The sequence below is a fragment of the Chinchilla lanigera genome, unplaced genomic scaffold (assembly GCF_000276665.1).
Source record: "Chinchilla lanigera isolate Chin_1 unplaced genomic scaffold, ChiLan1.0 scaffold00026, whole genome shotgun sequence".
Taxonomy (NCBI): Eukaryota; Metazoa; Chordata; class Mammalia; order Rodentia; family Chinchillidae; genus Chinchilla; species Chinchilla lanigera.
In genome coordinates, this window is record NW_004955427.1 from 23,872,563 (window position 1) to 23,900,230 (window position 27,668).

General features: G+C 49.3%; 1 protein-coding gene across 1 annotated transcript in view; it reads right to left on the bottom strand.

Moving 5' to 3' along the window:
- Positions 1 to 27,668, bottom strand: part of Itgb5 (integrin, beta 5) — a gene marked incomplete in the record, with an annotated part of 100,737 nt that overhangs the window by 21,088 nt on the left and 51,981 nt on the right. Inside the window, 5 exon segments of the mRNA XM_013515122.1 lie at positions 3,471 to 3,900; positions 12,770 to 12,904; positions 20,822 to 20,911; positions 22,809 to 22,904; positions 24,152 to 24,313. Coding sequence (XP_013370576.1) covers positions 3,471 to 3,900; positions 12,770 to 12,904; positions 20,822 to 20,911; positions 22,809 to 22,904; positions 24,152 to 24,313 — 913 coding nt within the window.

A 27,668-nucleotide genomic window follows, 5' to 3' on the forward strand; every position in this document is an offset into this window, starting at 1 on the left:
AGAGCTTCAATCAGAACCTGTGTTGGGATGGGCCTCTGCTGACCAGGAAGGGGGTCATTAGTGCCAGACTCTATTTTTTTACGTATGGGAGGTAACTACAGGAGTCTCTTGAATCTAGTTGCCATCCACATAACAGAGATCATCTGTCCATCTGCTGGTCTATCTGGAGATACAAACTTACTTGGATATACTTTTGTGATCTCTTAGTTGTGAGACCAAAGGAGTTGGATCAAAATTCTCTATCCTATTTGATTTATAATTCCCTATTAAATGAAACCCAAGGGTAGGCTGGAAATCAGCAAACATTTCAATGTGCTCCAGTAGCCATTTCATATATGCTGAAAGCCTCTGGGCTGAGACTGAGCTCAACAGTTCACTACCACGAGACAGTGACTCAAATCCTGAGAGAGGCACTGTTTGGGCGCAGAAACCAACAGAGGATAACAATGTTTGAAAAGAAATTTTCATGCACTAAAAATAACTGAGCAGACCATGTCTTGCTTCTCTCTACAGGGTCACCACTTTACGAGATTGGGAAGAATACAAACCTCTAATGATGGCCTTGAGAAGCCCCTCTTACCCACATGGAAACAGTGGTGGACAGAGCCAGGCTCTACATTAGGCTGCTTCCAGAAACCAGTGGGAGACCCTCGAGCCCCGAACACACCCACACTTTCACAACAAGCATGTGTCTGTCACAAAAGTAGTAACAGAACAGTTCATTTGCTCCCAGACCTGGGCCCCACTTGCTTCCCTATTCATTTTTAAGGTGGAAAACCTGTGATCTCTTGCATTTCTCCCAGGTCTAGATATTGGTAAGGGACAGGACTAAGCCCCTCATGGAGGGAAAGAAGACAAGACAAACAGAAGTTGCGGCTCTGAGGTGTCCTCTGCCTCAGCCACCTCTTCAAGTGTGCCTTGTAGCCCCGGTCTGAAGACACCACAATCAAACGATCCTCTTACACACCGCGAGCCAGAAGAAGGGCTGAGGGCTCAAGGGAATGTGAGGGCAGAGGCCCCTGGGCTGAGTCAGCATCTTTAGCGGCAGAGTAGTGGTTGGGAAATGGGCTTGACTCCCTTGAAAAACCCCAAATGGAACAGCAATCCGGGAGCAATTGCAAAACTGACGCACGCAGACCGGAAGCGCGAGCCCCACGCTGAGCCTGGGCGCCCGGAGAACTCAGGCTAGAATGCCTCCCCCACCACTCACAGCTGTCTCCAGCAGGAGCAAGGGCTTGGGAGACAAGGAGGCATGGGTGCTGCCAGCCCGAAGGAGGGACTGCTGCAGGAATGTGTGCCACCGAGTCCCGCCCAGAGCCAGGCTCACTTCTGAGTTCTTCTTAAATTAACAAACACAACAATGACCTCATTCTAGAAACCATCTTCTGCAGGAAGATTTGGATAGCTTTACATTTCAACTGGTTGTGGCTTGTTAAGGCGTGGGAGAGGCCAGCTGAGGGGTGTGATGGAAAGAGAGTCAAAGTGCCTCATCAGTGGTTTACTAAAGCAATTCAACTTCAAGTGCTTCTCTGGATATACTGTTACAGGAAAAAAGCAAAACACAAAAGTATATGCAGACATGCACATACACACACAACCACGTTAATTTAGAAAACGGTTTGGAAGGAAAGAAACTAAATTCTTAAAGTATAAGTGATGCAATTATGGGTGTTTCAAACAGTTTTTTTCTAGTCTTCAGAATGTTCTAGACGTAGCAGCAATCCTCCAGCTATCCAGGAAGGCTGCTCTCTTGCACACGTGGCATTGGGGGGCATGCAAGTGAGACAGTGAGGGTGGAAGAGACCTCTGACTGGTTTGCCGGAGGGCTGGTCCACATTAATCCTGCTCACCAAAAGAGGGCAGAGGCACACAGTACAGGCTCACTGCCCATCCATCAACTTCCCCAGATCTTCAGTTTTCTTTAATGAAGGTGTACGGCTTTTCTGAAGGACAGAGACCTTCCATCCCAACAGTTCCCGGAAGTTACTGAGCTGAGCTTCCGTCCTCTGGCTTCTCTATCCTATGACCTATGAGAGTCTCTGGTGTTAAACAGGGAGAGGACAGCATCTGAGAAAGACTATCCAGGGTTTTCGGACACAGAGTTCAGCAGAATTCGGCAAGGCAAGATTCACTCAGAAGAACCATGGGTCCTGGAGGCTAACAAAAGAACGCATGTTCACTCGGCCAAGGAGCAGTCCTGCTTCTACAGGGGTGAGCTGTGCCTATGGAGCAACCCCGCTGGCTACAGTTCATTCAAAATAGTAACAAGCTCTCGGCAGTAAAAATAAAAGCAAACTCAAGAGTGTAAGGTGGCTGCTGAGCAGGAAAGTGAGGGTACTATTAGGACACGTCATTGGCAGGCACGTGTCCAGATCACAGATCACAAGTGCTCTGCTGAACAGTCCCTGGGGAGCCCTCATGTGAAGTGACAACTGCGGCACCCTCATCTGGAGTGACAACTGCTGCGGTGCTTATTAACAAGTGATTAGACCTCCAGAGAAGGAAGAGGTGTGGGGCCCGGCCCGGATAAGAAGAGAGGGCAGAGAAGTGTACAGAGGTGTTCAGAGGTCTGACAGGTTGCCCATGAGGAGTGGGAGTTAAAACTGAGGCACAAGTTTTGGTCAGATACAAGGAGGAACTTCTCAAACCAGGACCGTGGCAGGCCAGACGAAGACCCCTAAAGATGTCCACATCTTTATTCCTGGCGCCTGTGAGTGTCACCGTATGTGGGAACAGGGGACTTTGCAGATGTGATGAAGTTAAGGAGCTTGAGATGGGGGAGACTTTCCTGGGTCATCCTGTGTGTCCTGCAGAACCACAAGGGAGGGCCTCAGGAGAATGCGACAACAGAAGCAAAGGTTACACGCAGGAAAATAGCCGAGGACGCTCCGCAGCTGGCTTTGCAAGCAGGGGGACAAATACAAACCCAAGAGCAGAGGCAGCCCCTAGTGAATGGCTGGGAAAGAGGCAAGACCCTAGAGCTTCTAGAAGGAATGAACCCTGCTGAAAACTCAATTTTAGCCAAAGATCCAGGACAGACTTCTGACCCATAGAACCGGAAAGGAATTCACTTGGATTATTTTAAGTCAATAAATTTGTAGTGACTGTTAGAGCAGCAGTAAGAAATGAATACAATATGTGATAAGAGGACAGTTGTCACCAGACCCAGTGATCTCCCATCCAGGAGGCGACAAAGGACAGGCTGGACATCAAGGCCTGCACTAGCTGGGAGGTCAGCCGGACAATGCCCTCTGAAAGTCTGACCGCAAGGCGGTCTTCTGTTTTTGTTCCTATGCTGGTCCCCATCCCTGTGCCCATGGTGGGCAAGGCTTGTCCATGGTCTTTGCCCAAGACAACTGTGGTCCTGATAATTCTACCCCACTGAGGAAAAGGTAGGCTTCAGGAGGAGGTCCTAACAGCACCTGGGCCCCGGGCTGGCTCAGAGCAAAGGCCTGGCTGCAGACACCTACCTGAGCAGAGGACGCCCTTGTTCCTGGCACAGGAGAAGTTGTCACACTCGCAGAAAGGCCCATAGATCTTCCCAAACTCACTCTCGAAGCAGGAGCACTGGTTGCAGCTGCACTCGCCGCGTCCGCTGCACAGTGGCTTGCCCTCCGCCTCCCGGCACAGGTTCTGGTACACACTCTGGTTCTCTCCCTCCTGGCACTCGCACCTGGTGCCCAGGTAGCTGGGGTTGCACTCACACAGGCCGCAGATGTAGGTCCCGTTTCCGCTGCACCTCGTGCTGTCAGGCTCGAACCCCGCACTGCAGCCACATGTGCAGTTGTAGGTGACCACCACCCGCAGGCTGTCTCGGAACCCCACAGGCCGCAGGGTGAACGTGTGCTCCGTGTGTCTGCTGGGGCAGCTCCAGGCCTCCACCGACACATCAAAGGATGCCTGTGCAGAAGGGAGAGAGGGGACATCCTGGTCATGGCAAGCCAGGGCCTCCCAATCACCCAGGGGCACAGCCAAGGTACAATTTTCTGCACACAACAGAAGCCTAAAGTAGCCCAAGGAGGAAGAGATTATGGGACCAGCAAGCTCCCTGAACTCCCCAGAATAGAAAATGTTCAGGTGTGCTGACACTTGGTGGGTGTTGTGCTGGGTTCTCTAACGTCCGTGGTCTCTTATCATCCTTAGGATTCAGAGGGAGAGAGGCTTCAAAGCAAGGCACAGGAATCACTCAGGTTTACATGGTTCTTGTAGTCCTTGCATGTCTATCCTCTCCTCCTCCCACCTCCACTGCAGGATAACTCTCTACTTCCATTTCTAAAGCCATTCATCAGCGGATTTACTGGGCACTGTGCTAGGTGTGGGGCCAGATGAGGGGGTACGGTGGCGCTCCTGGCAGAGGTGCCAGAGTGGCAAGTACCTGCCTGCGTGAGGACAGGGCTTCTTTCCTGCTGCAGAAGAGGTGGGCAGACACCTGAGATCTGTTCACACAGTGGAACCCTTCTCCTGTTCTGTGTCCCGACCCCACTTCTGGAAAGTTCTCACAGCCATATTTTGCACAATCAGCCCATGGCCCTGAGGCTTTTAGGAAAGTCACTATCTGATGAAACAACTCATATACATGGACAGACTTTAAGTAAAACATGAAGTGTTTCTAACTTTGGAGCTTCTCATGGGATGCTTTTGAAACTGGCAGCCGTGATGGCAGGGTCCTGGTGTGGACCCAACTGCCAAGACAGCTTGGAGCAGACCCTGTAAATGCTATGGAGATGCAGCAGATGCCAGCATGTGCCAAGGAAACGCCACGGGAAAGCGCTTCTCCCAGGCGAGGCTGTGCCCACTCCCCAGACATCCAGCCCCGGCCCATCTACCAGTCGGCTCAGCACATCTGTGCCTGAATATCGTTGTTTTCCAAAAGGCTCCTCAGCTCAGCGTGAAGCTCAAAATGAGCTAGGAGCCCCTGTTAGCTATTACTATTCTTACTTCTATTATTTGGGTTGAAAAAAAGGTGATCTTTAGAAAGTTATCAAAAGCTTACTTTTCTAGACACTCTTTGAGTAATAACATTATTTTTGAGAACACTAAAAATAAATACTTTTAAACATTCTCTATTTCCCTATTACTCTGGAATCTTTACTTCTAAAAGGGCTTTCCTCAGAGTCTGTCACATCAGGAAACACCCAACTCCCTGGGTCCTGGAGAAAGTCCTTCCTGATGACAAACCAGGGTGCCAGAGGGTCTGACAATCGCACTGACCAAGACACTTCACAGGAGGTGCTTTTGGACAGGTGAGCTGAGCACAGTGCCAGGATCCAGGGTGCAGACACTCTGGACGGCCCTACCTCTCCTCCATCTCTGCATGGGGTGAGGAGGAGGCAAGGGGGAAAGATCGACAAAAACAAGTTCAGGGCTGAGTTCCAAGGCCCCAAGGCGTAGGGAGGTACTCAAGGTTAGGAGACAAGACAGGACGCACCGGCACTGAAATCCACTGACAACACAGATTTAGCCGCTGCCAGGTGCCTACTGTGCACCAGCCCCAGGCTGGACACTGCCGCACGTGTCTCCTTTATACACCCGAGAAGGAGGCAACGTCATTTCACCGCCCTTTCACCAGGGAGAAGAAGGGGTGGCAGGGATTGTAAATTGGCCAAGGCCCCACAGCATTGGGATGGGGCTTGCCTACAATGTGGCTTGTGGTTTCTTGCTCACAAAACCTCCCACAAGCGGGACAGGGTAGAAGCCCATGCCCAGGTCACCTGAGGGTAACCTCAAAGTGGTGGCCAGAGATTTCCCCAACTCTTTTTGCCTCAGGCTGGGAATAATCTCAATGTGTACACAGGAAGGAGGTAATGTGCCTAACTAAAGGCACCCTCAGGGTCATCTGGACTGCAAGGGGGAATGGAGCCTTCGAGGAGCCAGCCTCAGGCCCCCTTTGGGGCACAGAGAGAAACAGTGACTTGCTTGCAGCTGTCGCTCCCGCTCCCTCGGGCTACAACTTGCCGTGCTTGTTAAATGAAGTCCCTCAGCCCACAAACATTCTGTAGGTCGGAATCAACTACAAAGGAACCACTGGGACTGAGAGTCACAGGCATTTAATGACTGAGAGACTCCAGGGAAGTGTCCATCTGTGAGCACAACCATCCCAGGCAGACTGGCCTGCAGTGGGACAGTAAGGAGAGGGAACTGAGTCTCCTGTGTCTTTTGATGCCCAGGTAAGCGGAGGTGTCAAGGTAGGCTCTGTATCACTGCCAGCCATGCATCCCCGGAATGCTCACACTATCTGCCTGGCCCGCTTTCAAGGTCCTGGGGGCGTCTGGGGCCAAGACTTGAGCCATGGGGGTGCTATCAGTCTGGCCCCATGAAGCCTGGCCTGCAGTTGGTGGCCTAATAACCAGAGAGAGGCTCTGTTTCTGCCACCAGGTCTCAAATCCTGCTGGGCCTCAAAATGCTCTAGAAAGCACTGTAGAATAGTGAGTAAATCGCTTTGCTCACCCCTCCTTTCAGAGTCCTTTTTCCCTAAGGGATTGGGAAAGAATCCAGAGATGCTGGAAGCCACAGGAAAGCTCTCTGCGTCTCTCCGGGTGACTGAGGACTCCACCTCAATACTGATAGGGACAGCTCCTCAGTTCCTGGACACTTTCCAGCGTCCCACGCCAAGATTCCAGCAGAAGGTCACAGGTGCAGCAGAATCATGGCTTGGCCTCTGTGGGACGCTCCCACTCCCCACAGGGCTGCTGGACCAGTCTACCCTTTAAGAAAGGCTGCCCAGCCCCCAACCAAATCCCCAATCCCAGATGCCAAGTCCGCTCAGATCTCGACAAAGAGCTGGGCCCTGGCGACAGAGGCCAGAGCAGTGGACAGGGAAGGGGGTGGGGAGGGCGTGTCGTGGGAAGGCCGGGACAGGGCTCACTGGGCCCTTTGTGCTGGCCATTACTGCCGGCCGCACTGCTAGCCACTTGCATACTGATGTGTGGAAACCGGTAAACGAGGATGCCGACTGCCAGCAGCTACCTTCCCTCACCTGTGGTATTCAGATCAAGGGAGGAGAATCGGAGGAACACCGAGACCCCAGGAGAATGGCACTGGATTGGGGGCTTGCAGGTTTAAGGAGGATTTCCCTTTGAGCACATCCTTGCCCCTCACCCACTGCCAAATCTGTTTCTTGCTGAATAGATTCCTTAACCTAGGGAATACAAGGTGGTCACAGAACCACTGCCTCCAGGACTGACTGTAAGCTGCTGCCTGTCCCCTGCCAGCTTCTGCTGGAAGCTGCTCCTCCAAGGTGAGGTCCATTCAATCCAGCTACCCAAGGCCGTGTCCTTGTGCCCAGGCCAAACCCTGAGATTCCTGCTGACAGGTGAATCCCGCCTGCTTTTCCTAACCCCTCTTTTACTGGGTAAGCCCCAACTCTTCAGTGAGGCTCCATCTTCCTGCCCACGCCTCACCATTCCCGGACTTGTGCCTATCCCTACCAACTCATGGCACCCAAGAATGGAATCCACCTGCCAACAGTGGCCAGACCCTTACCCTGGCATATTATGTTCTACCAGTGTGGCCTGGACCAGCTACTCGCCCCTTGGTCCCCAACCTCCTCCCCAGCGCAGACATAGCCCTCTTGCAAAGGGGACCCCACCACACCCTCCAGCCTCGCCTTGTTGCTCTGCATGTGCTGTGCCCACCAGTGGGAGCACCCACCTCCCTTCCCCGCCTTTTCCACAGCACCCGTTTGCCACGGGAGTTGTCCTTCCTCAGGGCTTGGGGGCCACGCCATCTTTGGCACAGCCCTGCTTGCCCTACTTGAGGTCGGTTCATTTATGTGGTTACTTTGTCTGCTGGACTCTGAGCCCTGCTTTCTGCCTCACCTTTACATCCTGGGTGAGCACGGTGTTGGGCACATAAACATTGACTGGACATGAGTGGATTTGAGCACAGTCACTGGCAAGTTCTGAATACATCCTTGGACATGCATCCACGGTGACATAACCACGGATTCACTTGGTAGACAGCTGGGTGCTGCAGCCCAACTATAACTCTTTGGGGAAAGCTTCTTTAGCCTGAGAGGAATGGAAAATTTGCCTTCTGGGGCCGGGCTTAAAAAAAAAAAATCACATTCATCCTAGCTGGAAGTGCGCCTCCTCCTGCTAGGGGATCAGAGCCAGAGGAAGTGACAGATGCCTCTCTTTTGGCTGGGTTTGGGCGCCCAGCCATGGCAGGACTGGTTTCCTGGGGTGTGGGCTGTAGAAGAGCCTGAGCTAAGTTTCAGGCTCTGTGGTTTCTGTCTTCAACTTCTCAGTAAGCTTTGGACACGGACCCACATTTTCATATTGCACTGTGACCACCTGCTGATGGCCCTTGGACAGTGAGACAACTCTGGGACAGTGAGGAGACACACAGGGCCGGCACGAGGCTTGATTCAGGACCCACCGCTGTTTTAACAGGGGCATGGCCCCTGAATCCCAGGAAGAGGTGCCAAAGGTGGCCCATATTGGCCAGCGCTCCTTTATTACTGCTGCAAATGCTCTGAAAATCATCCCAATACAGCAGAGCTTTTTCACTGCTGTGACAAATGATACTGAAAATCTTTTCCTGATTTCTGGATGATGTCTATTTTTGGAGGCATCCCGGCAAAAAGCTAAAGCTGCACACCAGTGTCCGTGGTAAACAGCTGTGATACCACCGCACACTTCTTTGATGCGCTCACATGGAACGTGCACGAAGCCTAAAGTGACAGCGTGGGCGGCAGCACCGGCACTCTGATCTCGGTCCCAACACCTGCAACTCACTGGCAGTGGGACTTCTGGTCAGTTTCTCAGGGTCTCTCTGAGCTAGTATTTCACACATTAAAATGGAAAAGTAAAGGCTACCTTGCAAAGCTGCTACTGGAAGCAGAGAAAATAGCAGCCAAGTCCCTGCTAGCACTGGGTGAGCTACAAGTGCTCATTACACGGAGGCCGACAGGACCTCTCTGTGGCCAGGAGGCTATGCTTATTGAGCCGACTCAGGCTAGAGTAGACATATCTCGGCTTGGGATCTGACTCTGCAGCTCAGCAGCGGGGGAGCATGGGCAGGTCAGTCCCATCCCAGGGCTCAGGCTGACATCAGCATGAATGTGGGGCTCTGCTCCACAGCCGAGCAGGTGGTTATGTGGACTAAGTATGCTAAGGGACACAGGTGCCGCCAGTAAACTGTTCTCCTGGTGAAAGCTCCTATCCATTATTAGACCTTATTCTGAAACATGTCCTTTGAGAGAGGTGTGACAGAACTGGACTGTAGGCATCTCATTGACCCAGCTATTCTCCTAAGTACCTTCCCGGAAGAGTTAAAGAGATCATATCGCAGTGATCCATGCACAACCATGTTCATGGCAGCATACTTTACAATAGCTAAATCTTGGAAGCAGCCTGTGTGTCCATCAAGAGATAAATGGATAAAGAAAATGTGGTATGACACAGTGGAGTGTTACTCTGCCAAAAAGAAGGATAAACTTGAGGCGTCTGTAGGAAAATGGATACACCTTGAGAATGTAATGTTGAGTGAAATAAATGAGACAGCCAAGCTTAAATATTGCATGATTTCTCTTATAGGAGAAACCCAAAATATAAATAAAGCACAAAATAGATAACAGGAAACAGGAAATAGGGAGATAGAGATTTTACAAATAGGAAAGGGACCAAGAGATGGAGAGAGAGGAGAAGGGGAGGGAAGGAGGATGAGAAATGAATTAAGATGTGTAAGTACGTGGACCAGTTCCTCACAACGAATGTAAACACTGTGTACTGCACACATGTACTAGTAAGAATAAAAATTAGGGGAAAAAAAGCTGGATAAAGGTGGTAGAGAGCGCTGGCTGCAGCACCAGGAAGCCATGGCTTGCACTTTCACTCAGCCACTCACAGCCATGTAACCTTGGGTAATTAACTACATCTGTGTGCAGCCATTTTTCTCATCTGTCAGGATGAGGAATGTCTTCCTCACTTGGGAACACAGAAGTACTCACTATAGCCTTTCTGGGGTCTAAATATATTTGTCCTTTGGGCTCCATAGGGGATCCCAAAATTCTTACAATTTTCCTATTTTTGCAGCCCAAATTGGTTGTAGTTTTCTGCTTCCAGGAAGAGCTCCAGTCTGACTTTATGCTGTAATCATTGACAAATACCCCATCCTTGGACTTTCTTGGTTTCTAGCCAATTTGTCATATAGTTGCTTGTTATTTCCCCTTTTTTAAAAAAAGGGCTGACCACAGAACTCCATTTGCAGTCTGACGCTTGCAAAAAAAAGGAAAAAAAAAAGGCCCACAGTCTTTGGGATTTCACAAATGCATCTATTAATGCAACCCAAGATGGGCATGGTGGCACATACCTGTATTCCCAGCACTCAGGAGGCTGAGGTAGAAGAATTGCTATGAGTTCAAGGTCAGCCTGGGCTACACAGTGAATTCTAGGCCAGCATAGACTGTATAGTGAAATCCTGTCTCCGAAAGACACACACACACACACACACACACACAAAATGCAGCCCAATTGTCATTCCTTTTTATTGTATTTCTTTTTTTCTAGTACTGACAATTGAACCAAGAGAGTGCTGAGCTGTACCTCCAACCTATTTTTAAAAATGTTCTTTTGAGGCACCATTTCATTAAACTGCACTAATTTGCTCAGGCTTGGCCTAGAACTTGTGAGCCTCCTGTCTCAGCCTCCTGAGTAGCTGGGATTATAGATATGCATGGACACACCTAGCCCTCCCAACCCATTTTTGAAAGCAACACCACTTAGGCACATTGAACATTTGAGCCATAAACTAACCAGAATAATTTTTGAAAAAAATTCCTACCAGACTCATGGTCCTCTTACCCTATTAATATTGTGAGCAGAAACACAAGATCTTAATCTTGATGATTCTAACCCAGCTCAATTTTGAAAACTATTTTAAAATCTTGCTTTTGCTGCTTTCTAAGATAAGCTGTTTTCTCCAGCTTTAAGCAGATTTTCCAGGAGTTCGGTGGAAGCTCACAGTAAACACAAACAGACAGCAGGAAGCTTAGTCAAGTCCTTCCTCACAGAAAGCTTGTTTACCCAGCCAGGAGCCTGCCTGACCGTAGTGTTTGTTCTCGTCACAGGATGTCAACAGACATGGCAAGGACCTTCCTGAAACCTGGAGTGAGTGTGTGAGTGTGTGAGTGTGAGTGTGTGTGTGTGTGTCCTTGCACAGCATCCAGCCCTCTCCTGCTTCCCTCCTGTTGTAACTGAGGGGCTCCTTGGTGGGGTGTGTTTAACACATTGTTCTTCAGTCCTGCACACACTGCACCAGACATTTCATCTAACGGACCTACAGAGCTCAATGCTTCTTCTGTTTACTTCTGCCTCCTCCAACCCCACTATTTTAAGGCTTTAGTGTTATTTTAAAGATTTATCTTCACCAAGTAATCGTAATTGTTCAAAACAACAGAAATACATTACAACTTCTGGAATTACTAGAAATAAAAAGCAAAATCTTATCTGACATCTCTCTTTAAAGAGATGAGGTCTTTCTCCCAGTGGTTGATACATATGTTAAATATTATTTACTGCTACATAAGGCGGGGATCACTATCAATCACATTTCTATTTCTGTTGGTACAGACTTAAGCACAAAAATTTATTTGCATAAACAGGAAGATGGGAGTGGGAAGTTTTGTTCTGGCCTTGTCATCTTGGCCCCTGAAGGCCTTCTGAGTTAAAAGCCATAAAAGTCACTTGTGCAGGCTTTCTTTCAAGTTTGTTAAATGCAAAAGATGGTGCAAACATCCTTGTGAGGAAAGGAGCTGTTGCTCAGGCAGGAGTTCTGCACCCTCTCAACTTCCACACCACGCTGTGTGCTATGAACATCTGTCTGTGGGGCGAGGCTATAAGATCTGGATAGGTGGGAGGTGCATCTGCGATCTGTGAAGAGGCAGAGGGCCACTGCGAGAGGAGAAAGGATCTGGAGAGGAGAGTGAGAGGACCCTACACACCCCAGACATGCCGCTGAGCAGCTTCCAAGCTACGTCCACATCTCCCAGGGCTTCCAAATGCCCTGAGGGTAGAGTTGTCTATTTTTAAAGATCCTGTAATTTTTCTGTTTTCAGCCAAAGTCTCTTAAGTATGGAAGAAGCTTTCCTTCATTTTCTTTCTGTTTTCTGGTCAGTGGGACAGAGAGCGAAGCAAATCAGGAGTGGGTTTCCCACAGCAGGCACTTCTACAGGCCGTATACCCAGCCCTCCACGCCACTCTGCATGGCGCCTGTGTTGCGACCGCCCACGACAACTCTGCCCTACTCCCACACTCAGGGCTTGGCCTGCTACACAGCCGTGCATCCTTACATGCACGCTTATATCCATTATCTCTGGTAAGGCAACTGCTCCCTCCAAGGCTGTATATGCTCCCATCTATCTCCTCAAAGCAGAAGAGGTGGAGAGCTTTCTTCATATCTTACAGATTATGCAGGGCACAGAGCACACTGCAGAAGACTAGGCATGAAGCCAGGTCACTGAGATTCCTGCACATACTCTTCCACCCGATTGCATCTCTGTAAAACTAAAATACCAGGGGTACAGTATCAAGGGGAGCAATCCATAGCTCTGATTCACAGAGGCCTGTTTATTTATTAGAGCTCCTTAACAAATGAACTTAGGACTCTGAACACATAATGCAGAGCAGGCTCAGGAAACTCAAGATGCTGCACTGGGAAATGGAGCACAACTCCCAGGGGACTCTTGTAAGTCACAAAGGTTACCAGGATCCAAAGACAGATGACCAATGCTAACAAGAGCTCACAGACGCTGGCAGTGAATACTTACTGTGTCTCCAATCTTCAGGCCCTCACACTTCCTCTGATTGGGGTAGGAAAGGCCATCTTGGCAGGTGGCAGTGAAGAAGAGATTAAGATCCTCAGGCTGATCCCAGACGGACAGCTCCACTTTAGACCGGATACTCTGAACACGGAGAGAAAACAAAGCATGAACCACTTAATAAAGGTTTTAGCTGTGGTGTTCTCCGAACTGGTTTTCTGATACTATGTGGCCTCTTCTAACACTGGAGGCTCAAGCCAAGGAAAGAGCCAGCAAGTTTGGCTCCCTGCCCTCCCTCAGCCCTTTCCTTCTCTCTACACCCACCCCATCTCAGTACACCCAGCCTGAGGTCTCCTTCTGTGAGCTCAGACAGGCTGACAATGGTCTCTCTGACCAATTAGATTCTCATATGCTCCCCCAGGTCATGTTCTGTGTCCTCATCCTCAGCCTCCCCTCAGACGTGCAGTTCCTGAAATCTTGCTGTATGCTCTCCAGGCTTCCGGGCTTTCCACACACCCAAGATTCCACTCCTTTGCCTAAAGACTCTCTCTTTCCCCACCAGCTAACTCTTATGATCCTGCAAAGCCAGCAAGCACTTTCTCCAGGACCCATCCCACCACTCTCCCTGCTCAAGCCTATCCCGTCAGGTGAGGTCCACGTCGTAAGTTTGGAACATCTTGAGAAAGTCCAATCTTCTGTGTGGACTGTTCTCAAGGCAGTGTGTGAAACAAAAGACAAGTCAAAAAGATCCACTAGAAGAGAAATCATAAGACTAGAAATATATTAGAAAGAGAGCAAATGGGGCTCTTGCACACTGCTCACTGGCGTACAAACTTTAGAAAACCATTAAGTAGTATCTTTTAAAGCTCAAGCCACACTTAGAGAGACCTAGCATTCACCCAAGGATTACAGCCAATAGTTGTATATATCACCAAAAGACATGAACGAGCGTGTTTACAGTGATGCAGTCTGTAATAGTTGGAATTTGGAAACTGAACAATACCTATTGTACAACGAATTGAAAAAAATTGCAGTATGTTCACGTAACAGAGTACCTTACAATAAATAGTAACACTGAACAAAATACAACTGCATGCAATGGCACTGATGAATCTTATAAATGTAACAAAAGAAATGATATACAAAGGTTTATTTATAGTATTAATGACATTTCAGTTCATGACAGACCACACGTACCACAGTGGTCCTGTAAGATTATAACAGAACTGAAAAAAAAATCCTATTATCCATTATTATGGTTTGGATCTGGAATGTCTCCCCAAAACGCATGTGCTGAAGGATTGATGCCAATGTAGCAGTGTTCAGAGGTGCGACTTTTGGGAAGTGATTGGATTTTGAAGGCTCTGACTTCATTAATGGACTAATTCATTGACCAATTCATAATTTGATGGCATTTTAGGAGGGGGTAGAAACATTAGGAAGTAGGGCCTAGTTGAAGGGATATGTCATGGAGGAGGGTGTCCCATAGCACCTTCAACTTCCTTTTTGCTTCTGGATGCCTTAAGTTGAGCAACTTTGCTGAGCCATACCCTCTTTACCCAAGACCACGAGGAACAGAATCATGCATCCATGGACTGAACCTCTGAAATCACAAGCCAAAATAAATCCTTCTTCAAGTTGTTTATCATAGGTATCTTGTAAGAGTGCTGAAAAGCTGACTAACACACCTATTTTTACTATTCCTTTTCTATGTTTAAATACACATATACCATTTATTTAAATTGCCTGCAATATCACCTTCCACTTGTATCTTCAAGGCTACACTATACACTACTCAGAAGCTGGGCACAGTGGCGCATGCCTGTAATCCCGGCACTCGGGAGGCTGAGACAGGAGGATTGTTGCGAGTTCAAGAACCCCCTGGGCTACAAAGTAAGCTCAAGGCCAGCCTGAACTGCATAGTGAGACCCTGTCTCAAAAAGACAAAAAAAAAAAAAAAAATCACTATTCAGGTTTGTAGCCTAGAAGCCAGAAGGACAGATATACCACCTAGCTTAGGTGAGTAGTAGGCTATACTATTTAGGTTTGTGTCAGTATACTCTGATAGCTGTATAATGATTAAACCACCTGAGGATGCATTTCTCAGAACATATCCATTAGCTCTTGCGGTTTTTTTTGTTTTCCCTTTTCTCTTTGTTTCTTTTCTCTTTTTTTCTGCTGAGCATGTAATGCTAAACTGGGATACGTGAAGTATGCAGTTTTCTCAACAAATTAACAGCTTGTTGAACAGACTCTCCACAAAAAATAGTCTCTTCCTTTGCAACAAATTGTCTAAGTGCTTCCACAACTCTAAAAATACTATCCCTCCCAAATGCACTTCCTCTTAAGGGTGCCAGTCTTAACTGGGCATGGATTGCAAACATGCCACTCAGCACACACAGCACTCTTCTGCTAAATATGATTAGCTACTCACAGATCTGTCTTCCTGTTGCATGGTGAGCTCCAAGGGCCATGTCATATACAGTATTCCTCTGGGACTTAACATAAGCTCTTGTTAAATGAACAGAGGTGGCACAGATGTATATTTTAACAACAGTTATACTAAGGTGTTTGGGTCAAGTAGATGAAGATTACATTTATTTTAAAGGTAAAATTTAAAAATATATTTATGGTTATATATAACTGTGAGGATGTGATAAATATTCTAAGAGGTAGGTAGGAGCTATGTAAAAATTAAATGAAAACAGCCACTTGAAGTATGGGAACCTGACGGTCTAGTGACAAAATGCTGAAGGGAATTATCAGCACCTCCCCACTGAAGTCTGTTGAAGCTACGCTCAGAAGTCTCAAGGGAGGGTCTGGCAGTGGGAGGAAGCACACAGGATGGAACTATTACAGGATGGAAAACTAATGCTATGCTTTACTCAGGCTCTAGAATCCCAAAAGCATGAGCTTGGACCTGAGGTTTGTATTACTCCTGTTCCCTGCAAAACTTCTGGAACCAGAAACTCTTCAGATGCCACAGGTGGCAGGAATTGTGGAGATGATTCGGTTTAAATCTCTCGTTTACGGGAACAAAAACTGAAACCAAATTCAGCTGCCAGAGGCAGAGCCCTCTTCCCTTCTCATGCCCATTCTAACTGCCACACCTCATGCACAAGTCTTCCTCCAGGATTCAGCTCTCTGACATTGGACAGTGCGGATCAGCAGGTTGCATCCTGGTTGGAAGGGTATGTTTCCCCCAAAAGGTTATAACTCTATGGGGAACAGGGGCTTGTTTAATTGCCATGCTATAACATGATGCCTGTCACATATTAGGCCATTAGTATATACTGGCTGAATGAATGAATTACAATATATAGTAGAGCACCAAGGTCACAGGAAGTTCCCACACAGCAGAGTTCATGTGTGACTTCTGAATCACAACAAGTTCTCGGCAGACCTGCCTCTGAAGACAATTCCTACTCCCCATCCTAGGCAAAGGACACAATGTCAGGACTGTCGGAAGTTTATTAAAGGCTGTTCTATTACACACCCAGTTGGGTTAGGTCACATCTGTAATTGCTTTAAGTCAGACCAGCTGTGGAATGGGTGGAGCAGACTTTATGGCAACAACCAAAGAAGAAACATGTGCTCCACTAGAGAAAAACACACCACGGACTCTGATGTCAGCCTCCACATGCAGCTCCAGTGGTTTCCGGCTCATTCTGCTCTCAGTCACTTTGAAAAGAGGCCCCTGCGATGTCTTTCTGAGCTCTGTATCCCCTCTGTTAGTGTAACACGATGCTGTCATCTCTGTGTGTACATGTGTGTACATGTCTGTATGTACCCAAGGCCTGGCCGCTGAGCTCTCTGGGCAAAGCTCCACACCACCAAACTCCCTTGTGAGGACTTGGTTATTTCTCACACTAAAGAATTTGGCACAACAAAATTTGTAAATCCACGAGCTGATGATTTCACCTTATGAGAGATGTGTACAGCAGACTGCCCATAAGACATCAACGTTCACGTACACTTTGCATTCTGCTCCCTCTGTGGCAGGGCCAAATACTAGGCATTTCATCTGTTACATGTGTTCCAACCCCAATCTTCTCAGAATGTCCCCAGCGACCACTTGCCAGCCCTCTAGAGGAGGTAAAAGGCAATACCCACACGTGGTCATGTGTTGCATGATTCACAGGAAATCTACCACAAACTATTCCTACTGGAAGATGACACCAGAAATGCAACCAGAACACAGGCTAGACTGGAGCCTGGCTAGAGACACAATCAGGTGAAAGGCTAAGAGGGTTATGAAAAGCCTCTCTTACTGAGCAAAGTTCACTTCAAACACAACAACTGTGTGGGCCTAAAGCCAGGATAAGTGGCTGACCCGAAAGATAACAGCAAGGAGACAGGTATATAAGGAAAAAGCAAAATTGTTTTTCCTACTCTCAAGTCTTACACACTGCTTAACACAACACTGCTGACACCAGGAGGGTGACATGTACCTCCCCTCACCAAAGAAATTCTCCATCAGACACCAGCTGGATGGCCTGTAATTCAATTCAATTCTGATGACGTCTACCTGAGACAGTGTCAGATCCCCCAGGTTAGTTAGTTCAAGGCTCAGGGCCACAGGACCCCACCCATATCAGTTGCAAGCAGATTGCCACCTATACTTCCGACTAAGCAGCTGTGAATCAGGGTTTCCATGGTGACCTCCTTGAGGTCCATTCATGTACTAGGATGGGCTTGAAGGACGCAGGGAAACATCTTCCTGGTGTTTACTGATATATTAACCATGGATACAATTAGGGATAAAGACAAACACCTGGCAGGACACAGGCACAGAGCCAGGCATGCAGAAGTTTCTGGGATAGTTTCTAGGCCCTCTCCAGGTATGCTACCTTCCAGGAATCTCCGCTGTTCAGCAGTCCAAAAGCCTTCTGGTTTTTTAATGGAGGCTTCACCTGTAGACATAACTGATTAAATTCTAGCCGCTGGTGATTAACTCAACCTTCAGCCCCTCCTGTCCCAGGAGGTCAGTGGTGTTGCTGGAGTTCTAATCCTTAGATCATGCTATGGCCTTTCTGTGGCCAACCCCATCCTCAAGCTATCCAGGGGCTTACCGAGGCACCTCATTAAAACCAAAGATGCCCCCATCCATCAGCAAATATAGAGGTCTTAGAAGCTCTGGCTTAGGAAGCACAGTGAAAGAACAAATATTAGGACAACAGATTCTCTGACTGCCCCTGACTACCAGGTTTACAGGAGCTTTATGTCAGGAACCAGGGACAGAGATCAATGTGTATCTTCTTATTACTGCACAGTACTATAGAGCACTAACACCTCTGCACAGCTTCCACCAACTAGACTTTGCTCTGAATACCCTGCAGCTTCACATTTAATTTACTTTTAAACTTAACTAGAAAGGGGGCAGAAGTAGGGAATTACCAAAGGTCACAACTTTTGGGACATGTTTAATATACTGGTAGAAGTAATGGTTTCACAGGTGTAGCCATGTGCCAAAGCTTACCGAATTGTAAAATTTAAATCTGTCTATGTTGTACATTCACCATACCTCAATAAAGTTTAATAAATTTCCACTGAATTTTAATATTGTTAACAATATTCTGGAAATTGTTTTTTAAAAAAGCTGAGTTTCCAATGTTCATTCATGAGCTGTATGCTTTATTTAATAATATGTTTTCTTCAGAAGTCAGTTTAACTCATGGAGCACAACAATAGTCAAGGTCCCCATATTTCTTGGGCAGTTCATCCCAGGTTCCTCATGCAGCTGCGGCCTGGAAAGGTCATTTTCCCCCCTAATCTCTGTGGCAGAGAGGGCTCCCCATTCCTCTCTTGTCTCCACTTATTGCCCACTGGCCCCAGGTCCCTGGATTTCCATTAAGAAAATAAATTTATATACAATGAATCCTGTTCGGAGCCAATGCCACAAACTTCAGAGAAAGAACCCCAGAAAAAGCATTTCTAAGATGCACCAGGGACGCGGTAACTGTGTCTTATGCTTAGGCTTTGGCGTCCCCACGCATGAGCACAGACACAGCAGCCATGAAATGCTGATGAGCAGAGAACTTGTGGGGTTCCTGGCAGACACTCCCAGCCAGCTTCTGGAATAGAGCATCAGGATGTCCAGGGTCCGCCAGGTCTCAAGTAGGAGCTGACTGAGGGACGGAAATGTGGAAGTAGTTCCTCCCCGGCACCCAGACAGACGCCTGTAAACAACCACAGACCCAGGCAAGGCTGTGCCTCAACTGCGTCTTCCCAAAGGCCCTGACTCAGCAGGAGCAAGCTAGGTCGCCCTTCCCACGGGTCTCCACCCTAGAGGGAGAGGCGAGGAGCACAGGGCAGGGATGGTAGCCCTCGCTCTGATTCCTGCAGTTCAGTGTCCACTGTTTGAGACCCACAAGGCTCACGCTGAGAAATCAGCCCTTGGACAGAGGGGACACAGGGAGGCCTGGTCTCCTGCACGCTCACACTGGCTCTCCAAGCCTCGCCCACTGCACTAGTCTTCTCCGCGGTGCCTGCTTGACAGAAGGGAACTGTTCTCCCTCTTCCTGAAACGCAAACCAAATTACTCACTGTGGGATTAGAAAACCAACCACTCTGGTGTAAGTTACTTTGGAAACCCTGTCTCAGCGGCTCTGGGGCAACGTCAGATCCGATAAGGATTTCAAAGTCGGAGACAGAAAAAGGGCCAGCCTGTGGGGAGAATGGCAGAAGTCCGAAGTTCTCTCAACAGAAAGTTCCAGGTGGGACACGATACCAGCACTTGTGAGAAGAGAAGCCCTAACCACAGCCGAGGATGCAAGGAGAGTTAGAAGGAAGGGAGGGCAAACGCCCTTTGCCCTCATAGGATTTCAGAAACTCTCCCACGGCCCCTGTGCTACCTTAGGACCCCAGGTGCAGCGCCTGAGCTCAGAGCTGACAGCACTGGCCTGTGGCCACGGTGCTGCCTCAAGCTCCTCGTCTAGCTGAATGACACTGTCATCAAACAGGGGCGCTTCTGCAGGTGGACAGAGCCACTGCTGAGAAGGGTCACAGGTCATTCACTGCTGGAGAACAAGGTGATTTTTCTCAGACATGTGATGCCACACTGGTAGTCAGGTTCCCAGGATGGCCCACAGTCTATTTTACATAAGGTTGGGACTAACAAGGTTACTTAAATTACACTTTTATTCCCTGTGTAACTTTAACAGGAGGATGTGATCTCATTTCCAATCTGGGAATTATCCTGCCCTTGAGGGTGTGGTGGGTACTGGACTCCGAGTACATACTGGGACCCAGCAGGGAGGGAGTGCTGGTGTGCACACCTCCCAGATGAGGAACTATGCTCATGTGTCCTGAGGGAAGGCAGGCCCAAGGCGAGAGTTTCTTGATGGTTATAAATTGAGAGATAGGAAGTGCGACCAAGAAAGGTTTCAGGAATGATTCCTCAGCCAATGAACTTGGGGTGTGGAAGTGAGCCCTAAACCATGTCTACAGAGCCCCGACTTCTGTTAGAGCCGAGTTCTCAAGACAGACTACAAGAACAGAATCTCCTCATAGGCCCACTCAGAGTCTCTCCGGAGGACTGCCACAGTCGGGGCCCAAGTGTATAGACAAAACCCCACTTACTGGCTCAAGTCCCCCCGTGTGGGTCCACAGCTCTCTGCTGTGCACCATGGGGTTGGGGGATTTTCCCACTGTCCGCCTGCTGCGAAGCAGGTGAGTTCAGGTGCCATGCAGACCTCCCCCTGCCGGAGCATGCAGCCTAGCGGTGATGCCTTGCTGCCCCATATGGGGAGGGAATGCCGTGCAGGGCCCACTGGGCAGCTGGGCGGGCGGACAGCACCAGCATCCACAGTACGAGGTGTCACTACCCAAGCCCATGCAGGGGCACTGGGCCCAGCCAAGGATGGATGGTATTGCAGAGGTGAGGGGAGAGGGACACATCAAGCCTGAGTGCAGGGGCAAGGAGCTCAACTTGGGAGAGCAGGGGGGAGAGTTCAGCCCACAAGCATGGCGCACTGCCCACTGGAACCCACGTCAGGTCCACAGGCCCCGTGGGAGAGGGCAGCATGGAGGTGGTGGTGTGGAACAAAGTCAATCACTTACATTGTATGCATTGATAATCAGTTGAATAATATTTTTGGAGTCTCCATGTAAAATCTCCACCGTGGTTCCAGGTATCAGGGCTGTAAAATTCTTGAAAAAAATAAAGACAAGAATAAGTCCATTTTGCCTTCCATTCCTTCAGTGTGAACACTACTCTGCCGACTAGAAGAGGAGGGCTAAGCACTCAGCCCTGCCACTCCCGGGGAGTGGACAGACCCAGGGGAGAGGACGCTCCAGGGAGGTGAGCTGCTGAGCAGGCGGTGGAGCTTCTAGCCCTGGGGGGGGGTCACAGGGGAAGCGAGGGGCTGGCCACACGTGCTCCATGGGCAGTCTTGGAGACCTCTCCCAGCTGGCACAAAGGGGATGACTCTGACAGTCTGTCCTGAGCTCAGCCTGTCCTTCCTGCTTCTTTTGCTGTTGTTCCCTGGCACCCTGCTGTCCACATAGGTGCAGGTGCAACTTGTCCCAGAGTCCCCAGTACACGCTCTTTTCTCCACAGGGAGCCTAGACAGGAGCTCCTGCCCCGAGGACCTCTCATTCCTGAGTGAGGCCCAGGACAAAGTGGCAGTCTGCCGTGGCAGCCTGCCCTCTTCCGCTCGTGCCAGGTCCTGATGCACCCCCCCCCCAAGGGTACCGAAGCACTCCCCGCCACCTCAGCCTGCGGAGAGCTCACAGCCTCTCCCTTCCTTGAGCCTGGGGATTTGGTTCTGAGGAAGCCCAATTGAAGCCTAGGACGATCTCTTCCCTTTTGAAACATCTGGAAGTCCAAGAGAGTATGTGCAGTGACCCCTCTAAAAGCATGACTTGTAAATGGAGACACTGTGATCTCCCACCAGACAAAAGAAGAAAAACAGCCATCTTCACCTGCGTAGCCTGTCTAACTCTGGCTACAGGAGGACCAAGCACTCAGGCAGGCAGCCGCAGAGCTTTCATCAGTGATAATCTCAGACTGTGTGAGAGAGGCCTAGCAGAGCCCTTCCCCTCTCAAGGGATGAACGACAGAGGTGAGCTGGGCTTTGTTCTCCTTGTCCAACTTGGGGTCCTGAGCTCAGTGTGTGACTCACCTGTAACTGCAGGAACGAGGGGGGTTGATGGTGCTGGTCCAAGGATGAGGCAGAAAAGCCCCACTAGATGGGACAGACCCACACAGACTACTCTGTTCACTCAAGACCTTCTTGGGGGACATCTAACCAGGCCACCCCTCGTTTCCCACCATGGTGAAAGCATACAAATAGAGTACTAGATTAGGGACAAAGGCTGACTCAATTTCCTTTCTGAGGTTTTTTTCTTGCTATGTAATTCAGGCTGGCCGTGAACTCACTGTGCAGCCCAGGTTGGCACTGAACTCACAGCGACACTCTTGCCTCCGTCTCCCGAGTGTTGGATTACAGGTGTGCCCCAAAGTGCCCAGCTCTGCATTTTGTATGTGTGTGTGTGGTACTGAGGATTGAATTCAAGGTTTCTGTACTAAGCTACACCCCTAACCCTTTTTAATTCTGAGATAGTCACTCTGCTGCCCAGGCTGGGCTCAAACTTGAGATCCTCCTGCTGCCACAGCCTCCCAGAGTGCTACGGTTATAGGCCTGTGCCACTGCACCTGGCTCCTTTCTATACATTTTCATTTTATACTTTCCTCTCTATTAGAGTGTCCTTCTGTGTATTTCCATTTCACTCTCTGAAAGCGGAAATTTGTGTTACTTTCATTTTTTTCTCAGAATCAAATTAGATGCCATATGTTTAATTCCTTGTGAAACTATTCACGCCTGTGTGAATGCTTAAGCATTTCCTTAGTGTTGTAACTGTCCACTAGATCAAGCTATCACTCCTTTGACCCTCCCCACTAGGGCTGGGCTGTGAACACTCCTAGCCCCCACCCCATTCCAAGCCATTACCTTTGGGGTCAGTGTGGCCCCAGGATTGGCCGCTAGCCTTTCTCTCTTTCCCCCGTCTCTTCCTCCTCCCTCCCCCTCCCTCTCTCCAAGCATACCTTGTAAAGCATATAGTGATTCTTTGTCACAGCAAAGATCAGGTTGATGTTGTTCTCCGCCAACTTCTCTCCAAGCAAGGCAAGGGATGGGTAGTCCTAGGGCGAAGGCAGAAGTCAAGGCTGTGCCGCTCTGACAGGCTGAGGGGCCAGCAGCACCTGCTCCCACCCACACTCGGCCGCTCAGCACTGGCCATGAACAGAGAAGCGCCTCCTTCAGGTGACCCCGAGAGCCCCTCTGCAGGAAGCCCTCAGTGGCTCTTAAACAGAGGGATGGTGCAGGGGACATCACCATGGAAAGGGTCTTGGGTGCCCACCAGACAGCAAGTGGGAAGTGAAGACTGGGGCACCTCCATGCCTCATCTGTATTCGTCCTGTCAGCAGGGGTGGGAACACGAGGAGCCCAGCAGCCACCGTTCCCCATGGCCCTCAGCACCTGTCATCTTCCCTACAGCTTCTCCTTTCCGTACACCGAGTCGTCACCCTCTCATAGCTTGGAACAGAGTGGGCTGCTGATCTCTGGACTGAAGTTCAGTCCCCAGGGGAGATACGGAGGAAGCGGGAGGTGGAGAGGCAGCACAGCGGGGCCTTAAGGCTTTTATGGGCTGCTGGCACACAGAGGGGTTACACTCAGGTGGACGCTGTGTTCTGAGTCCTTTAACAATGCATATCTGTAGTTTGGAAGCCTGGGTATGAAATCAGAAAAGGGCTTTGGCCAGCAAGAAAACGGGGAAGAACACCTCTCTGGCTAGACACCAGGCCGGACTCAGGAGAGAGAAAGGTCCAGAGTTGTGAAGAAGTCTGCTCAGCAATGCGGCAAGATGTTGATCACTGTGGCACTGGGGACAGGCGGGAGTTCATGGTACTGGTCTAGTAGTACATGTTTGAAAAGTTGCATAAATCTTTCTAAATTAAGTTATCATGGTCACAGACTATTGGGAGTAGTGCGTCCTCTGGGCCTCCCTTCAATGCAGGCCACCTGCTGTCCAGTTCTGATGTAATAGTGAGCTTTTCCTAGAATGAGTTAGTCTTGTCCTGTAACTCCTCCCTCATGTGACCTCTGCTGGAAAACATGAAGTCTCTCCTGCCTCCCCTGACCTCATCCCCTACCAACATACTCCCTATTCAGATACAACAGGTACAACGCCAGCTACAGACACCCTGAGCCATGCTAAACTAATGAGGCATTCAGAAACCCACTTGGAGAGGACAGAATAATGAACAAAACCTAACCCCAAGGCCGAGCAGGGAAGTCAGCAAGTTCCGAGGCCCAGGAAGGTTTGGGAAGCAGGTGAGTCCCAGCCCCCGGGTGTAGTCACAGGAGAGGCGGGAACTGCCTGCCTCACCATCCGGTCAGAAGCGCTGTACTCGTTGGCGTCACTCAGGTGGCACTGGCCATCGTGCGGCTGCACCAGGCCCCCCAGCTTCCCATCCAGTGCGATGTGCGGCACGTCATCTGTGGTGAGCACCAGCAAGTGCAGGGCGTCCTTGCGCCAGCCGATCTTCTCCTGGAGGACAGAGGGGTGGTGGGTACAAGCCTCCTGCCCAGGCCTGTCATGGGCATCAGACAAGACCCTGCCCACCTCCGGGCCACAGGGCCATGTCACCCTGCTCCTCACCCTGACTATGGGGGCCGGTCATTAAATCACCGGGATGGTTCTGCAGAGGTACACAGGAGACTCCCTGACTGGGGACATCTAGCGCACAAAGGCAAATCTCCAAGACTCTGCCCTGGCCGGCCTGGCTGGAGACTCCTGAGACCCCTGGATGTGTCTCTGCAAGCCACGCCTACTCTTCCCTCCCAGAGCAATGGAGAAGGTGGGGGACAATGTGGATGGCTCGGCCACCGGGCTTGTCTGGGATAATCGTTAAGTGAGTGCGTCAGCTACCTCACAAGACACAAACCACTCAATGACCAAGAGATGAGCTTGCCTCTGCAGAGCTGGGAAGGGTGACCCTCTCTCTTGGTGAGTGCAAACTGCTCCAATCAACCACTCAGATCAGCTCCTCTCCCCTCCTGCTGCACTACATGGATTTATCCATGGCTATGTGAATGCTTCAGCATTTCGTTAGTATTATAACTGTCCACTAGATCAAGACATCACTTCTTTGACTTTCCCCAATAGGACTGGGCTGTGAACACTCCTAGACCCCACCCCAATTCAAGCCACTGGCTTTAGGGTCAGCGTGGCCTCAGGACTGGGGCTTTAGACTGAAGCATGGTAAAGTACGGTCTGTGTGGAGAGGGAAGGGCTCTCCTAATCATAACCGTAACCGTAACCGTAGCCCTAGCACTAGCCCTAGCGCTAGCCCTAACCCTAACCCTAACCCTAACCCTTCTTTACATTCAGCCACCATGGTCCGGTGTTACACAAAAGCACTCCCAGTCATTCAATTCCGGAGCAGCTCATTTGGATCCTTAGCATAAGCCCTGGCATACATGAACACTTCCTTACCAAAGCTGAAAGGCATCTCGAGGTGTCGGTGGCAAGGGGAACACAGGAAGGGTTCACATGGCTCCCAGAGTGGGTTACGTGTGTGCCCTGAACTGCGCAAGGTGGTGGGATTCCCAGACCTTGCAGGGGAACAGGGCGAGAGTGGAGGACATCCTCCTCTCTTCCTCCTCACGACAGAGATGCAAAGATAGCCCAACAAGCTATGCTATCGTCTCCCTTGCTCTGGCAGCAGCACGGATGGAAAAATACATCATGCGAGGTCAGAGCAACACAAGGGAGAAAGGGGGCCTGGAAAGAAGCCAGAAGACTGAAGGCCGAGAGCCACTGAGAGCGGAGAGCGCCACCTTTTGGGGCGCAACATCCATCCGACACACAACTACTCATCTCCTACTGTCCCCCAGGCCCCAGGATTGGCACAGTACAAACACACTTGTTCCAGACCTCGGGACGCTTACAGTCAAGCAGCAGCAGCAGCTGCGACACTCCATGATGGGCGTGGTAGTGAAGGTACAGCCGATGTTACCTGAAGCCAGGGGGAAAGAGAGCAAGAGGCAACCGAGCAGGGACCTCCTAGCTTGGACAAGCCTTAAGCTCAGCTGGAACGATGAAGAGCAGGCTTCAAGGAAACCAGAAGAAGAAACAAGGAGCGGGGATATTCCAGGTACCAGTAAGAACACAGAGGGGAAAGACACACAACAAGGAGGTGGACACATTTTAGGGACCCAGATGTCCCTTGCAGCTAAACCAGGACAGACCTCTCCAGGGTGCGCAAGTTGAGACAGTGGCTCCTCTTGGCAGGACTGGAGGAGGTCACAGGCAGCTGTCAGGTCTCTGGTAACACTGTCTTGACCTGGAGTTCTTCTCTTATGAACATCTACGGAGATGTCCCCATACATAGTTTTCTGCATGTATGTTCTGATAAAGGGCTAAAAACTTTAAAATAAATAGAGCGATGCATCAAAAGCTATGGAGTGTGGAGGGGTGGGTAAGAGGCTTGGGAGATACAGCAGGCAAGACAGTGTGAGCCAGCAGAGTTGGGGGCAGGAAAAACACGACTCCAATAGCAACACAAGGGGACGGCGCTGTGCTAACACTGTCCCAGGAAGGTAGAAGACCAACTTTTCACAAAGTGTATGAAGAACCTTGAGGAAAACTCGGAGACCTACATAAATGGACAGATACATTATTTGCATGACTGGAAGATTCCATGGTGTTGCAGTGTTATTTCTCCACAAATTTATTTATAGATTTGACACATGAAAATAAGAGGAAAATGACTACAAAAGCAATGTGGAAAGAGTATTTCAAACCAGACTTGGGAGGCCCTAGCGGGCAGGAGGCATGCAGGGCTCCAGCTGCTGCCCAGGATGCCTCCGCCCTTCAACCCACAGGCACCTGCTGGACCTAAACCACCGGAATGATCAGTTACCCTATACCCAGGGTCTCAAGACACACACGAAGAGGTGGGCTCTTGTTTGTGGACATGTCCACCCCTTTCAGACATCCTCACCAATTCCCTGCTCCTTCTCAACATTCGGGAGCCCTGTGACCGTGACAGAGAACCTTTTAGAGGCCGAGTACCAAACAGCAACCCAACACCTACTTAGTGCGAAGTGCCAACACTGCAATTAAACCTGCACACTGAGGTTTTAGTTTAGGAAAAACAACTCATACATTAACATCTTTTGTCTTAAAAGAAAAACACAATACCACAGGCACCACAGATTTGCCACCACTGCCAAAAAGCTCCTGCTAATCCTCGTCTCCTGGGAACACTTGAGAGCTATCTGAAACTGTGTCTCCCAAACACAATTCATAAGACCCCAAATCAGGTCCTTTTTACTTGTGTAGTGTCTGAGTTTGGACTGACTGTCACATGATTAAAGCCTAAGCTTGCTGTAAAATTTATATGGATTTGTATGTAATGGCGATTAGCCGAACAATTTTGGAAAAGAAGATCAAAGCTGGAGGACCCACAATCCACAGACAAAACTTATTATAAAACTACAGGAATCAAGACAGTGTAGTACTGACAACAGGACAGACACAGAGCTCAAAGAAACAGGATGCTGAGGCCAGACATCGATCCACACATGTATTTTGTCTGACAGAGGACACTGGACAACTAGACATCCATATACAAAAACTAAAGTGCAGACCATAACTCACATATGTGAAAATTAACTCAAAGTGGATCACAGGCCTAAGTAAAGCCTAGAGCTGTAAAACTTCTGGCAGAAACAAGAAAACCTGTGTGACTTTAGTACAGGCAAATATTTCCTAATTAGATAATCCACTGGATAAAAACACTGATGAACTGAACCTTATCAAAAGAAAATGAACTCTGCTTTTTTTTTTTAAAAAAGATACCGCTACACAAATGAAATGACAAGGTACAGATTGGGAG